This window comes from Asterias rubens, chromosome 15, assembly GCF_902459465.1.
Source record: "Asterias rubens chromosome 15, eAstRub1.3, whole genome shotgun sequence".
Taxonomy (NCBI): domain Eukaryota; kingdom Metazoa; phylum Echinodermata; class Asteroidea; order Forcipulatida; family Asteriidae; genus Asterias; species Asterias rubens.
This window is the reverse complement of record NC_047076.1, coordinates 13,692,492-13,705,623: the sequence shown is the minus strand read 5'-3', so window position 1 is coordinate 13,705,623 and position 13,132 is coordinate 13,692,492. Positions and strand designations below refer to the sequence as shown.

The 13,132-nt window shown below is 38.0% G+C and overlaps 1 protein-coding gene across 1 annotated transcript in view; it reads right to left on the bottom strand.

Annotated features, from left to right (window-relative positions):
- Positions 1 to 2,286: 2,286 nt before the first annotated feature.
- LOC117300026 (integrin beta-1-B-like) overlaps positions 2,287 to 13,132 on the bottom strand; it is a 31,732-nt gene continuing 20,886 nt past the window's right edge. Inside the window, exons 17-24 of the mRNA XM_033783676.1 lie at positions 12,853 to 12,925; positions 9,219 to 9,300; positions 8,055 to 8,182; positions 7,392 to 7,484; positions 6,497 to 6,623; positions 5,441 to 5,554; positions 4,076 to 4,242; positions 2,287 to 2,890 (exon numbers count right to left, since the gene is read on the bottom strand). Of these exons, the coding sequence (XP_033639567.1) occupies positions 2,828 to 2,890; positions 4,076 to 4,242; positions 5,441 to 5,554; positions 6,497 to 6,623; positions 7,392 to 7,484; positions 8,055 to 8,182; positions 9,219 to 9,300; positions 12,853 to 12,925 (847 nt within the window). The 3' untranslated portion in view covers positions 2,287 to 2,827. The remainder of the gene's footprint in view (positions 2,891 to 4,075; positions 4,243 to 5,440; positions 5,555 to 6,496; positions 6,624 to 7,391; positions 7,485 to 8,054; positions 8,183 to 9,218; positions 9,301 to 12,852; positions 12,926 to 13,132) is intronic.

The window sequence follows — 13,132 nt, the reverse complement described above, 5'->3', positions numbered from 1 at the left end:
AAGTCAGAAATATTACTTTCATACAAAATGTTATTAATTACAAATGTTTTAGTTGCAAATTTGTCCGAGGATTGAGTGTTAGTTTACATGATCAATATGGCACTATTCAATAACAATATGCGCTTCGTATTCTATTTCAGGCAATTTTGTTTCAGAGTATAAAAAAGCATTGGTTGAAATCACAAGACCAAAAACTAGGTCTAGCTTTAAAGAAATGCTCTAATTAAACCCATGGTTTTGATCTTGATTCATCAAAAGCACAGTCTTAAATAAAAGCACCAAATTTGAAGGCACAACATTTTCAGAATAACTATAAAAGGCCCCCCCCCCCAAAAAAAAAAAAAAATACCAGTTGATCCTGCCCTGCCTCATCCTTTTTGACGTTGCATCTTTTTTTTTTTTTTTCATTTTTTCGTCATCAAAAAGACAAATTTGTTGTGTACATGTATGTACGTCTCATTAAAGTTACTAAATAAAGTAAGAGGTGACTTTAAAGGAACACGTTGCCTTCGATCGGACGAGTTGGTCTATAAAACGTGTTTGTAACCTTTTTCTATAAAATGCATTTGGTTGGAAAGATGTTTTAGAAGTAGAATACAATGATCCACACAAATTTGCCTCAAAATTGTGTGGTTTTCCCTTTTACTGTGCGAGCTAACACGGTCGGCCATTTATGGGAGTAAAAATTTGACTCCCATAAATGGCCGACCGTGTTGGTCGATGATGTGAAAGGAAAACCGTGTAAATTAGAGGCATGTTTGTGTAGATAATGGTATTCTACTTTTACAACATCTTTCTACCCATATGCATTTTATAACAAAGAGTTACAAACTCTTTTCAAAGACGAATTCGACCAATATGAAACTAAAAGAAATATGATTGTTTAAAACTGAAACCAGTTTTGTTAACCCAAACTAAATGGACACCCTATCTTTGATTTGATAATGGATACGGAAATAGATCATTTATGCTTGATTGGTCTTCAAATATTTTGCAGGCTCGACAAAATATTTGTTTTGTACATGTATTTGTTTCTATTGGAACTGCCCAGCTTGGCCCAATTTCATAGAGCTGCTAAGCGCAACAAATTTGCTGAACACTAAATTTCTTCCTCGATAAAAAAAAACAGGATTACCAACCAAATTTCCACGTGATTTTCAGGATAAGCAAGCAACATACCAGTAACAAGCAATCTGCAAAACATGTGGTTGGTATTCCTGTTTTTATCAAGGAAGAGATTTCATGCTAAGCAAATTTTTGTGCTAAGCAGCTCTATGAAATTGGGCCCATGTCTTGGGGAACTGGATTTTAAACTTTATAAATCTATAAATAGTATATAGGGATGGTTTTTAACTGCATAGATAAATGTCTGAGTTTAATAATGTAAGACTCTGGAAGCGTGTTCATATACAGCAATAAAACAAGATAAACAATATTAAGTATTTACAAAGTGTTTTCTAGGTTAAAAATGTAATGTCAGTGCACCTATTTACTTGCATAGTTGTGGATTCTTTCCACTTTTGTCATTTTTATCTGTTTAAACATTTGTATAAATTCGACTATAGCTAGGACCCGGATTGGTCTAAAAACCCAGGCAGCAATTAGGAAGAGGGAAGACGAAGTGCCTTTATTTTTTATCAATTGCAATAATAATCTTAAAAACTCAATCCAATATTGACACTGACACTAAATAACTGCTTCAAATGTCAACGCACTAACGAAAAAGTTTGGCTTAAGTTGTTACAGCAAAAAATAAAGTATAAGTTCCGAGTGTTATTTTGTTCAAGTCTTCTAAGAAAAGTTTTAGATCCAGTATGTAGTAAGATCTGAGAAAGTATTTATGGAAAGTGTAAGGCACCATTGCAAAAATGGCACTCAGAACTCTGTACATCTAATATTAACACAAACATAACCGATTCTATGAGAAACACTAAAAATATGCCTTGAACACATTAGTTTTTTTTAGAGCAGTAACTAGTTTCGCTAAAACAGCATTTTCTATCAAATTACTAACTCATACAAACAGTACAAATTTACCATAGTCTCGACAAAAGAACACAGGCCTAAACCCCACTAATCACCAATTATCAAAATTTTGCATTTATACTTATATAATATAGATATATGCACTTGTGAAATGTTTACACACACAATTCAAGTAATCAATTAAAACGACTGTGTAAATAAGCAACAAATTGAACAACTTAGATGTCCAGGGGGTCGATTTCACAAAGAGTTAGGACTAACTTACATTGTAGGACTAGTCCTAGGAGATATCAAAAACGTACAGCTAGTCCCAAGTTAGGACGAGTAACTCGTCCTAACTCAAGATAAGACTCGTCTTAACTCTTTGTGAAATCCTCCCCTATACATACGACAACGATTGATTTACACTGGACAAAACAAATATTACAAAGCAAAAGTATTTTACAATTTAGCTTTGGCATGCAAAAAAAAAACAACAACAACAACAACAACAACAAGAAAACAACATCAAACAAATTGTTGATTATCTTTGACCTGTGTATGAAACAGTGGATTGGTTTGGCCTTCCCTCCAAGGACATTTTTCAATAGGTCCTCACTATTCGGTTCTTTGTTTTCATGGGTCCTCACTAGTTATTTGTGTACAAAACCAGTAGGGATTGCTTCAATACAGGAACAACAGAAAGTGCAATAAGTGTCCTCTTACGTAATGGTTAATTGTACTTGTGTGTGTTTAAACCTTCTGTAGTTTATCTCTTGACTTTTTCATGATAAACCCAAAAAGTTAACCCAAACTTAACGAACTTTTATCCGAACACAACGTTGATAAAAAAATAGAGTCTTTACTTGCCGTACAGTGGGTTCTTGTATGTGGAAGTCGACGGTTTGTAGATTGGGTTCTCACTCTGTGAAGAAATAATTAATTAGCAATCGTTAATACCCCAGACAGTTTCTCTACTCCTATTGGTGTTAAGCTGTTAATTTACCTCGACTTTGTCTCGGTAAATTATCAAGAACCAGGCCTCGTTGGGATTAAACCACTAGTTAAAAACCTCTTCACCACACATTGATTCCATTAGTAATTATCAAGAACCAGGCCTCGTTGGGATTAAACCACTAGTTAAAAACCTCTTCACCACACATTGATTCCATTAGTAATTATCAAGAACCAGGCCTCGTTGGGATTAAACCGCTAGTTGAAAACCTCTTCACCACACATTGACTCCATTAGTCTAACAGGCTAAAGGAGATTTTGATATCAGAAAATGAATTAAATTTGGCGTGTCGTGGCCAAGCAAATAAAAAGAAAACGGACTCATGTTTTGTTGTTTCTAATCAGCAGAGTGTGGGTTTGAGTCTCGGGCGTGAAACTTCTGTCCTTACCAAGTGCACTTATTATACAGAGAAGGCGTTCGCCCCAGTAACCATTACATGGTGCTATAAAGGCGTAGGTCTCATAGTTCAAAATATAGCTTCACATACCTTACAGAACAAAATACTGAGTGTTTGCCCCTAGGGTTGTGATTAAGCCCAAAATAAGAACCAAGTATTATTATTAATTTCTGAAAGCTGCAGTACGCTGTGACCCTATAGACCGTATTGAATATGATGTCACCATTCAAATATCTGACCAACAAGATGGCGTCTGTGCGTGTGTGTAGCATGTGCCATAGAAATCAAACCGGGAATGTTGCATGTTGCGTGCTTCGATGATGTACACGTTAGGACGCGCATACGGTTTGCCCTACAAGGTAGCGACTTTTCATAGCAAAAAGGGGTTATTCAATACGGTCTATACTGATACTATTCTGATCCTTGTACATAATGGCGCCGAACCAAATAGATTTATTTCAGACAGGCGAACTTAACATAACATTTACATTGGCTCAGCTCATGACAAGATCAACGACTGAAACCAAGGTGCTCCAGGGTCGTTCTTTCGGCTTCTAGCGCGTCCATTAGCTCCTAACTGTTTCAGACGTCCAACTTCAGCGCGACTCTGGAGCACCTGTTTAAAATGGGTGTTACTGCATTTAGATAAAATGAAATCAGGGTACGATATAAAAATCTGAAACATTTATCTTCCTTACCTGGTCCCATTTTGCCTTGGCCCGGTCCTTCTCAAATCGCGCGTACTCTCTGGAGTCATGGATGTAAGTGAGTATTCTCCAAATGATGAGTAGCAGTAGACCAATCAGAATGATCCCCACAACAATACCAGCTATGATAATGGCACTGTTGACTGGTACTGGGCACACTGAGGTCAAAGGTTAAAGAGTAAAGATTCATGAGATAACTAAACTCTCAACAATACCAGCTATGTTTTCGAGAAAGAAGTAATTTTCCACGAATTTGTTTTCGAGACCTCAGATTTAGAATATGAGGTCTCGAAATCAACCATCTGAACGCACACAACTTCGTGTGACATGGGTTATTTTTCTTTCATTATTATCTCGCAACTTCCATGACCAATTGAGCTCAAATTTTCACAGGTTCGTTATTTTATGCATATGTTGCGATACACCAACGGTGAAAGGCTAGTCTTTGACAATTACCAATAGTGTCCACTGCCTTTAAGAGATATTACTTTATACCCTAATGGTGTCCTCCAGCTGAAAGGTTGCTGTATAGGAGTAGTGTACTACCAATTCAGTTTCCAGTCAGCCTTTGGGCAACCACCACAATAAATGAACCTTAATAAGTACTACGATTGTATACGTTAGAGAGATACAACCTTGCTGTACCAAAAGCTGGAGAAGAGTGAGAGTGACTAATTGTCTGCATTTGCTTTTATATGGCTATGTACACTAAGGAAAAGGATTAGGGCCTGCTCAATAGGCAAACACAAAAGAACTTACAATAGGGCTTTATACTACACTGGGGGTTTTGGAATTCATTGTTCACCATTTACAGCTGACATTCCCAGATGGTCATATACAATAGGGGAATGGTAAAAGTCTCCTAGTGCAAGCACTAAAAGCTAACACATGCTTGGCAGCTGTTAATGGGATTCACTACAGCACTGTTGACTGGTACTGCGCACACTGAGGTCAAAGGTTAATGAGTAAGGTTACATACATTTCAGAAGATCACTTAACTCGCAGTGATACAGACTTAAGCTATGACATTTTCAACTTAAATTGCATTCAAGAAAAACAATAAAACTACTAATACATAATGTAATATCTATGTCTATCAACGAGTATTGCTTTACATACACTGAGAAATGAAGTGAACAATCAGGACCCACTTTCATATAGCCTGTAAGCATACAAACTTGCTAAGCACAGAAAAAAACATACCAGCAAAAACTGGTTACCAGCCAATTTTCCATAGAGTTTACATTGTTGCAGTTGTGCCCCGCTCATTCTTTGCTAAGCCAAGAAATATGCTAAGCAGAATTTTCTGCTTAACAGCTTTATGAAATTTGCTAAGCAGAGTTAGTTCCTACTTACCAGGTTCCTTTTGTACCAGAAGCAGGAATGTCCCATTTTCTAAGCTCTGATACGTGAAGAGGACTGAGCAATCATTGTCGTCATGGTACAAGCAACGCTCCTCAACTTCATCAACTTAAACAAGAAAACAAATAAACACAATTATTGTTACTATCAACTAATAGAGATTTTGCTAACATGGATCTGTGTTGGATCTGAAAAGAACCGGTGGTAAACTGCATCACTCAGAACCAACACTACTCAAAAGAGATTTCCACATGGTGTTACCGCAAACCTCTCTTAGTTATACTTCCACCATGCAAAGTTGCAAATCCTACTTATTATCAATACTACTATCATGCCGTGAGTTTCCTTCTGTAAGGGGCACACTATCAGGAAAATGTAAATTTGTATAGGAACTTTGTAAAGGGCACCATTTTGAGGCCTGTCGTCGATTTCACCAATCTCTTCATAACTTAAGATTAATATTAGGACTTAGGACGAGTTCAGTTCCTTATTTGAAGACGTAGGACGCATTGAACCCATCCTAAGTTAGGACGGGTTACTCGTCCTAACTCCAGATAGAATTAATCCTGGCGTTTTGTGAAATCGGCTGCTGTTCTATTATTGGTTCAATAAAAATGCAAACATGGCGACCACTAAGCCGAATTGCGGATGCACACAAGTCTGTTTCCCTTGTTGGTTATTATTTTATAAACAACATGAAGTTTAAAAATCTACAAAACTATACAAGGAAGTGAGTTGGGAAGTAAATTACAAATACCAAATAAGTAAAGTAATTACAGAACTTAAAGACATAAATACAACCAAAACACAAGTTGTTCAGATAACAGAAAACCGCAAATGAAAAGGCTAACATTTGTGGCTTTTTTGGAAGAAGGCAAATAGAAACTTCCCAGACATGCCAGAAGTGACTACCAAAACAAAACATTGGTGAAACCCTTGAGCACCCTTAAACTCTGACCCTAGTTACACCTCTCTCCACATTAGCCTTTATTCCAATTTATTTATTAGAATATTAATTTTGGTTTAGATTACAATAACTTTCCATCATACCTGGAGGGAGTTCATCGACAGCTATAACTGGGTATGGACAGCGATCGCACTGCTCTAGACTCAACCCGGTCTTGAACTGCTTACATTCTACACAATCTCTATTCACCTCACACTTGCCTGGACATGCCTGAGGGAAACAATCAAATCCAATAACAATGAACAGTTGAAACATTGGGAACCAGACCTATGTACAGAACACCATAAAGGCCCAGTCACACAGGCCTCAATAACGAGAACGAAAACAAGATCGATAAAGATGCACGCCCTCGATTGGTTGATCAAGCGTGGGCGTATTCTACGTGGAGCAACTAAATCAATCGAGGGCATACATTTTTATCCTTCTCGTTTTCGTTCTCGTTATCGGGGCCTGTGTTACCACGCTTTTACGGCTGTTGCTAAGGGCCTCCCTATGAGCAGTTTCATAGAGCTGCTTAATCGCACAAAGACGCTTAGCACAACACAATTACAATTACAGCTAAAATACCATGTCACATGTACAAACTTGAGATTGGTATCCTGCACATTTTTGCTAAGCACAAAATTTGTAAGCAAAATTGTCTGCTTGAGCCAAGGTATAAGACCATGTCCATTTGGGCGGACACAGTTACAGCAACAACTTTAGTTACTTATAATTTGGGTGTTTTGCTAAAATAGTTAAATGCATGTCACATGAAATCAAGCCACAGTGACAAATAAGGTTTCCATGTACATTACATTCGTGCATAAAGGAAACAAAATAACACACTTCAAATAATAAATACGCACAAGACTTGCCTTATCAGGAACTAAAAGTCAATAAATTAAAAGATTGCCTGATTAGTCTAATTGTTACAAAAATGAAGAGGAAGTTCCCAGTTACTAAATTCTTGATATGAACTTTGACCTTTGAACTTACCGGGCATTCTTCACATCTCTCCCCTCTATACGGCGTCGTTGCATTACACTCACATCGACCGCATTTGCATTCACCGTGACCGTTACAAGAAAGCTAGCAATCAAAAGCAGAACATCAATTATATTTGCGAGCAAAATGATGAGAAAATGCAGTGTACAAAACACGGGGTCTCTATTGGTCATGCTTGTTGGAAATAACCTCATGATGAATGCTTACGCTCTCAAGTGACATATACCCATACTTTGTGAAATAAAATCCAATATGCGGCTTCTGTGAACGGATACATTTTTTGAAGTATTTTTAGTTTTATGCAAGTTGCCAGACACACAAGGCCTGAAGGCCACTTCAAGGTGTGGGCTACAATGTGCTTTTGTTAGGGGTCGTTGCTACCTACTCCTGGGTAGGCTTGGGTATCATCCATCAGAAGCCTGGCTGGTAGGGCCGAAAGCACCACCTCCCCAACTTTACGAAGCAATCATGGTTAAGTGTCTTGCTTAAGGACACCAATGTCACGATCAGGACTCGAACCCACACTCTACTGATCAAACACTAGAGCTTCAATCCGATGCTCTTAACCGCTAGGCCACGACATGCCACAGCGGTATCATATCTGTATCTGTATCCACACACTTGAGAAACCTCTCTAATGAATGCTATTTTTACCCCGTTTGACGCCACACAGGTCTCAGTCCGAGTTGAGCATTCACACGCGTCTCCTTGGTATTCTGGTTTACATTGACACTTGCTTCGTTTCGTCTTCTCATCACAAACACAAACACCATGATCAGGACCTGCAAATTAATCAATCAATCCATTTACTTGTAGTTATCAATAAACTTGTACTAATCATTTTAAGTGTATGGAAAGGTTTACGGTAACACCATGTAATGACTATCTCTAATGAGTTGGGGTGGTTCTGAAAAGAACCGTTGGTTTCAACGCGCGGTTTCAGTATGCTCTGATCGTCTTCTGGAGAAAGCTGATCGAAACGTCAAGTTGAAACCAACGGCTCTTTTCAGAACCTTTCTATATCGTATTTCCACCATACAAAGTTTCAGATCCTAGTCATTTTAAGTGTAGTTAAAAATACATTTGTGTTCATCAGTTTATTTGTAGTCGTAAATATACTTGTGTTTATAAAGTTATTTGTAATGGTAAATTATTCAAGATAAATCCAACCCTACTGTTTATATCAAGGCTCAATTTCATGACTCTGGTTACTGCAAGGAAAGAAAATGAGTCTATGGAAGCAGTTAATTCGTGCTTACATCAAGCATATTTACTAGGCGTTATTCGCTTACACAGCTAGCACAGAAAATCATCACTTGCACAGTAAGCGAAGAGTGGTGCTTGTAAGCACATAATTTAGCGGTAAACAGAGCCACGAAATTGGGTCAAGTTTACTTGAAAATGAGCAATGAACTTATATTAAATCCTAACTAATTCACTGAATCCAAGAGTTTGTTCTTGGATGTTTTGACTCAATGTTTAATTTCAAAACCCATTTCACCAAAATAAAAACTACTTTGTATTAAACCTAAACCTCCCCCCCCCCCCTACACCCCTCGGCCCAATTTCATAAAGCTGCTAAGCACAACAATTTGCTCAGCATGACATTTCTTCCATGATAAAAACAGGATTACCAACCAAATTTCCGCATGATTTACAGTATAGGCAAACAACAGCTGAATACCATTAACAAGCAATACGCAACAAAACAGAAATTTAGTTGGTAATCCTTTTTTTATCAAGGAAGAAATTTCATGCTTAGCAAATTTTGGTGCTTAGCAGCTCTATGAAATTGGGCCCTTATCATCCCCTACTTACCTCCACAAAGTTCTCCCTTATACCTGTCACAGGAGAAGTTATCGCATTCACAGAATGTTGACGACACTTGCTCGTCCTTGTTCTATAAGAGGTCATAGGTCAAAGGTAAAAGAGCAAAGGTAACCGGTTTTGATACATGAGAGAAAATGTCCGCCCCAAAATGCAATGAATACTAGTGTAAATGGGATTTGAGGCATTGCAGGGTGAGGTATCAATGTATTGGTTTGCGGTAACACCATGTGTGTAATAATAACAATAATAGTGGCTTCTTATTTAGCGCTCATGTTCGTCACGCAGTGACGCTCATGGTGCTTCAACATTATTACCCCTGGTCACTGGGCTTTAAATCATTCCTTAAACCATCTCAGCTCCCTGGGGAGTATACAGCCTGTGCTGCAAAATATGTAGCGCAATCAAGGCTAATCAATCACAAGAACCAACTCTGCCCTCACAGGTACCCGTTTACCCCCTGGAAGGAGAGAAGCAATTACAGAGAAGTGTCTTGCTCAGGGACACAAGTGTCACGACCGGGATTCGAACCCAAACTCCACTGAACAGAATCACCAGAGCTTGAATTCGGTGCTCTTACTCGCTCGGCCACGACACCCTACTTCCTGGGTAGAGTTTGTTCTTTTGAGAACTTTTCTTCCTTTATATTCTACTACTGCGGAGTCGATTTTTTTGAATTTGTGAAATTTCTCTACTACTGCAGAGAGAATTCTTACAATGGTAAAATAATCTATGTTACTGCATACCTATAAAATAAATCTTAATTCTTATTAATTTAAAATTGATTGTGCTGTGTGCTAGCACTGTTTACATGTTTACACTGTATGTGACCTGCTCTGTGAAAATGAGTCAGATGTTGACATGGCTGCAAAGAACACACCAGCATCATTTATTTGGTATATGTCTAAGCTTTCGCGTTGCTACCATTTGAAATTAGCCAGTAAATGTAATATCCTTTTTAGTTAAATAAAGAATTACAAGTAAAGTTTTAAACTACCATTTCGCACAAAAGGATACAAATTACACTTAAGTTTGTTCACAAAATTGTTATTTTCATAGCTTTATTGCCTAAAAATGGTGTTCTAAATGTTTACCAAGCAAATATAAATCTTACAAAATTTAAAGACAAAAAAAAGAAGGGAAAAAAAACAAGTTTAAAAAAAAAGATATTTTCCACATCAAACTGTACATTTCTCAATAATGCAGTGGGCAACATCTGACTCATTTTCACAGAGTGGGTTACATACATATACATGTACACCGATGTGTGCTAGCACTGTATACTCAGTACTTTCCTAAGCTCTGTGAAAAAAATCACAGGGATTATATATTACTCTAGTGGATGAGTTATTATAATAACAGGCATGAGAATGGGTGATGATAAAAAAAACAGGAAAAAAATTCAGTTGATCGGAAATGTCAATATTCCATCATTTTTGCGCGAAGTCCCGTACGGCCGGGGTCCAGGGCCCGCTTAAGGGCCCTGGGAGCTCTGGGTATTTTAGAAGCTCTGTGGTGGTCTCTGATGCATTTCTGACACCTATTTTTCCAGGTAGAAGTGAGCTACTATTGTGTGATTTTTCCTTTTTGTTATTTTAATAATAGGTTTAAGGGAAAATAAGGAGTTTAAGGGAAAATAAGGAATTTAAAGCTCAAACAATTCAAACAATTTTGGGTTCGCCTGCGATTTTGTAACAATTCCGGAAAAAGAAAGGAAAAAAAAAATAATAGTAATAATATTTTAATTTTTCTGACGATCTTATCCCTTATTTCTGCCCTTGAAAATGCTTTTTTTCTCACCAACAACCATTTTTATAGGTTCTTGATTTGAAATTCGGTTGTGTAAAAGAAATTCTTTTGCAATTAAATGTTTGTGATTTTAACGATCCGTCGGCGACGCACATTTTAAAATATATATAGGCCTATATATCTGGCGAGAGCGATGTGTTTTTGAGAAAGAGGTTGTTATTCAGCATAGGGTATAACTGGAACGAGGTTGAGATTAGACCCCAACATAGAAATAGAACCAATGAAGAAAGCACGTCGTCCGGACGTACAGTGTCTTCGCTGGTTCCCAATATATCATTCGCTGGTTGTGAGGCAATAACAGGTACCAGTTTTCCATGGCCTGCCGGCGATCTCAGATTCGTGCCGCGCCGCTCATTGGTTCGTGTACAAACCTGCACGTACACAGTACACAGTACACATGGTACAAACACGTGCATTGTTTTTTCAGTAGACTTTCAAAAGTCTCCACACGTGTTATCTTTGCTGCAGCAGCAAGCGCATTACACGCAAACATTATTGAACCGTACCACTATAAACGAAGCAAGAAATGAGGCAAGTTTATACATCTGTCGCTGCTGCTGCATGCATGCGCGATGCCAGGAAGACCACAAGCCGTAAACTGGGCCAGTTGCTGGACGGCCATTTATTGTTTAGTTTTTAGGTGCCGTTTTTTTCATGAACGCCGTATATGTGGATCCACGATAATAACAATTACAAAGGTAAACTGACATTGTCTGACTAGAGAAGAGGGATTAGAGAAATCCAAATGTATACCCCCAAAAACCTACCCCCCGAATTTTATAGCAAATTCACATCGAACTCGGAGACCACAATTTTGAAAGGAAAAAAACCGGAATTCCGGTTTAAACCGGAAGATTCTCATGCCTGTAATAACCTAAACTTTTAGTTCCTGTTAAACTTTCTCCAATTTCAATCATCAAAATAAACAAGTAAATTGATCCTCACTATTTTTCTCAATTCATTTCCTTGTTTGATCTGCCAGCTCAAATTTTTCATCTGAATGACTCTAGTGTTATTTGAGTAACGAGGAACTATTTTACTTAGATCATTTTACAGACAATGATGCTACAAAAAGTAAAACTGCAAAAAAAAAGGTTTAATGACCTAGTGTTTTGAATTTAGCAAGGCATTTAAGTGGGGCTACAGAATGCTCTGAAATATTTAGTCATTACATTTTTCTAATAGATGGAGTCCATAGGAAACAGAAAACAAATATAACGAGTCTCTTACCTCACGTTAAAACATGGTAACAATGGTTTTTCTGCGAAACACTCCAAGCCAAAATTCAAAAAAACGGGAGGCCAAACAAACCCGCCCCACCAAGGATTTGTGGCATCATTGGCGGCTATTTGATATGGAATATAGCGCCCTCAATTGGGCAAAGCTGGAGAACTGCGCACAAACCCTATTGGGAAATTGCGCCAATGACGTCAAAGGATCATTGCATATCATTATCCTAGATAAGCACCTCTTGACTCTCAAGGCAATAGTTAAAATATTGAGATTATTCTGTAGCCCCTGTTTAAGCTTTTTTGGCATGTAAACCATAAGTCCTTTTGGTCGGTAAGCAGGGCCCAATTTCATAAAGCTGCTTTAAAGCAGAAAATATTGCTTATAATTGTCTGCTAAGCAGAAACTAGAAGGATACCAGTCACAAATTGTACATGTGACATTGTAATTTGGCTGGTAATCTTATTCTGGTAAGCATTTTCTTGTTGTGCTTAGCTACATGTTGTGCTCAAGCAGCCCAATGACATGAATGAAGTTGGGCCCAGTTATTATTAGGAATTATATTTTCTTAAAAAATCCCACTTACCGGTCGTTCAAAACAAACACATTGTCCGCAGACGCACGATCCTCTGCCTGAGCAAACTATGGATGAATTACCACTGGGGAAACGAAACAAGTATATAATAATAATAATAATTTGGGGAGCTAATCATCCTTACTCGCAGCTAAGAGCTAAACTGCGAAGGACGCGGCTACAACGTGTTCGAGAAGCAGGCATGGAAGGGCGCCTTTGGCTGCTAGCCACATCAACCCATTATGACCACGGAGAGCCAGAGATTGAAAGGGTTTGATTTTTCCCGAGGGAG